The sequence below is a fragment of the Nicotiana sylvestris genome, chromosome 5 (genome assembly GCF_000393655.2).
Source record: "Nicotiana sylvestris chromosome 5, ASM39365v2, whole genome shotgun sequence".
NCBI classification, from domain to species: domain Eukaryota; kingdom Viridiplantae; phylum Streptophyta; class Magnoliopsida; order Solanales; family Solanaceae; genus Nicotiana; species Nicotiana sylvestris.
This window is the reverse complement of record NC_091061.1, coordinates 144,318,446-144,321,836: the sequence shown is the minus strand read 5'-3', so window position 1 is coordinate 144,321,836 and position 3,391 is coordinate 144,318,446. Positions and strand designations below refer to the sequence as shown.

General features: G+C 40.4%; 1 protein-coding gene across 1 annotated transcript; it reads right to left on the bottom strand.

Moving 5' to 3' along the window:
- Nucleotides 1–257: 257 nt before the first annotated feature.
- Nucleotides 258–2,667, bottom strand: LOC138869434 (MAR-binding filament-like protein 1). Its single transcript, XM_070147052.1, has 4 exons — nucleotides 2,299–2,667; nucleotides 1,894–2,034; nucleotides 676–1,822; nucleotides 258–445 (listed from the first exon to the last, which is right to left on the bottom strand). The coding sequence occupies exons 1-4, from the start codon at nucleotides 2,665–2,667 to the stop codon at nucleotides 258–260; spliced, it is 1,845 nt and encodes a 614-aa protein (XP_070003153.1).
- Nucleotides 2,668–3,391: the final 724 nt, after the last annotated feature.

Genomic DNA, 3,391 nt, shown 5'->3' with positions numbered 1-3,391 from the left:
TTTACAGTTCTGTTCTTTCTTTTAGCTACACCATTTTGCTGTGGAGTCCTTGGTGTTGAGAAATTATGCGTGATCCCTTCTCCCCCTCCTCCATCATTTTGTGAACTCATATCCAGGTGACACTTGATTTTGGCAGACCACGAACCATGGCTGGCTGAGTTAATTTACTCGGAGGTGAGAAGTTTGCATATACCAATCCTTCATGCCATGGTTGTGACTTCACTCATCTCATACAACCAATTTGTGGAGATTCATGATTAGTAGAAGTGAATGTTCTTGTTTCCTTTGTCCACTGAGACCACTTGGCGAGTTATCAGATTGGTGGCTGCACTTTTTAGGCCATTCACATAGTGCTCGTTCCCACTTGAGTGCCAAAAGAACCTTTTCACCTTTTCATTCACTGAGAATGTACCCTTTACTTCGTTCTCAAGGATACGTTCCCTTTCTGCAGGGCTTTCAGTGAGAAGAAATTCATGATGTTTTTTCAGCTACGTGCTTTAAGCATTCACTGTCCATAGTCCATCGCAGTCCGCTTCCTCTCACTGTTCCCTACTCATGCACATCAAGGGTTAGATTTAGGAACCCAAACTAGTTTGGGTCCCTTGTTATTATAAAAAGGATGAACAAGGGATTTCCTAGTCCATGCAGGCAACATCCGCTTTTTGCGAGTGGTACCTGGTCCTTTGTTAGTAGTCACTCTATCAGTAAACACTTTGTTCTTCTGAGCAGAGTGAACCCTGGCCTGGCAATTTTCTTTAAAATGCTCATTGTTCCCACTGTGGGTACATAACCAGTTATCAGGTACAGTGACATACTTGCTGTGCGGGTTGTAGGGAGTTTTCTCCCTTCGGAACCTGATGCCCTGCATGTTCCCACTCTTGTTAAGATACATGGCAGTGACATCATCTAAGGACCAGGTCCACTTCAGGGATTTTTCAAGATCATTTCTTACTTTCTCCAACTCATCTTGGAGTTGTTGATTCCTCTTGAGTTCACTGCAGAGACTGGTTTTTACAACAGTTAAATCCTTTTCAAGCATGATGTGCGACTTACTTGCTACTTCCTTCCCTTTCCCAAGACTTACATTCCTATGTTCTCTATTGAGTCCCTCAACGGTTTCCTCTAGATCAATGCATATTACTAACAGGTCATCCCTTTCCTCTTCAGTAAATGCAACTTTTTCTTCTAAGGTGTGTTTCTCATTGGTAAAACCTTCTATTGTTTCTTTTATATCAACAACTACTACCATCAGATCGTCTCTCTCATTTTCCACACTAGTTATTCTTTCATTCAAGGCTTCCGTCTCTTGTTCAAGATTAGCTTTGGTCTTATTTAAGTCCACTACACAGACTACTAGATCATCTCTAGATTGTTTGGCCTCTCCTAGTTCTACGGTCAGGATCTTCTTATCATTTACAAGGCCATAATAGGCATCAATTAGGACATTAGATAAAGACCTTAGCTTCTTACAAGAATAGGATTTCAGATTTCTCTTAACATCCCTGAAGTTTACCTCATCATCTTCATCTTCTTCATCATCACCATCTGACTGTGCTATCAGTGCGAATAGTAAATTGTACTTTGTTGCTTTAGTTTCCACTGCCATCATGGAACTGTTTTCTGCATCTGATTCTCTTTCGGATTCACTCGAGGAGTCTCCCCAAGCAGCAAGAGCCTGCTTAACAATATTGTCTGCAACACTTTTTTGATTGAACCTTTTATCTGGAACCAAGTTCCTTTTTCCTACTTTGTCAGGATTTGCTTGTATTGCTCCTGTTTCGCGAGTGGGCAGTCCTTGATGAAATGCCCTCACTTTCCACATCTGTGACAAAGATCATTGTTCCTTATTTTACTTGAACTGCCCCACTTTGGTATACCACCATTTCTTCGAACCATCTTTTGAAATCTCTTAGTAAGATAGGCCATGTCACTATCTTCATCACTTGAATCGCTGCTTTCAGCCGTAAGCACCGGGTTCTTTTCCTTTTTGGGCTCTTTTCTTTCACTGTCTTTCTTTCTTTTCATCTCGTATGTCTTCAAATTACCAATCAACTCATCCATGGTCAGAGTCTGTAGATCTTTAGCTTCAGTGATGGCATTTACCTTACTTTCCCAAGACCCAGGTAGAACATTGAGGATTTTCCTTACAAGCTTGTTTCTAAGAATGACATATCCAAGTGAGTGAAGCTCATTTATGATGGAGGTGAATCTGGTGTGCATATCTTGTATGGACTCATCATCCTTCATCCTAAAGAGCTCATATTCAATGGTGAGCATGTCGATCTTGGATTGTTTGACCTGAGTAGTTCCTTCGTGTGCGGTTTGTAAAGCTTCCCATATTTCTTTGGCAGTTTCACAAGTTGATACTCTGTTGTACTCATCAGGTCCTATGCCACACATCAAGATTTTCTTAGCACGATAGTTCTTTTCTACAGCTTTTCTGTCAATGTCGTTGTACTCTCTTCTCCCTTTGGGTGCCAATGGTCCTGTTTCTTCAAGTTTCTTCATGGGAACATGTGGACCATCACAAATGATGTCCCAGTGCTCTGAATCTTCTGCCATCATAAAATCATGCATTCGGGTCTTCCACCAGCCATAGTATTGACCATTGAATCTAGGAGGTCTATAGGTTGATTGTACTTCTTCAAAGTTTGGTGGAGCAACCATTTAGGATCCTTCCTAGGTGTTAGCCTGATAGGAGAAACTTGCTCTGATATCAAATGTTAGTTTATATGAGTCCACCAAACTATAGAGTACCTGGTCCTCTATGAGATGATATGTACAATGCAGTAAAGACTGAATATAAAGAAGACAAGAGATTTTCTACGTGGAAAAATCCCACACAGGGGGATTAAAAAACCACGACCTACTCTTGTAGGCTTTTAACTCTACTAACTTGTAATCTACCTATTACAAGCCACTTTGCAAACACCCTATTGCAAAGACTTCAAACTAACTTCTGATGCAACCACCACAAGCCACTCTATAACTCTCCTAGTTACAAAGGATTTAAACTTATGACTATCCCTAGTCACAACATAAACTCAGAAGTTTACGAATTTGATTTGTTCCTAAGACAACGCTTCTAAGAAAGCAAAGTAGGAATTACAATGACGAACAAATAACAAGATTACAACTCAACTATGGATATACATAAACTCATTTAGAAACTGATCCTTAGTGGAGTTGTCTTCTTGTTCTTGACACACCAGTGACTTCAATGCCGGATGAATACTTTTTCTTCTTGAGAGAATATCACTGAATGCACAAAGAATGGTGTGTTTTGCACCAGGTTGTTTTATCACAAAAGATAGCACAATGGATAGTGATGTCAATTCTTGGTGTACGCTTCTTCCCAATGAGAAGTGACTGTTGTATTGTCTGCATAACC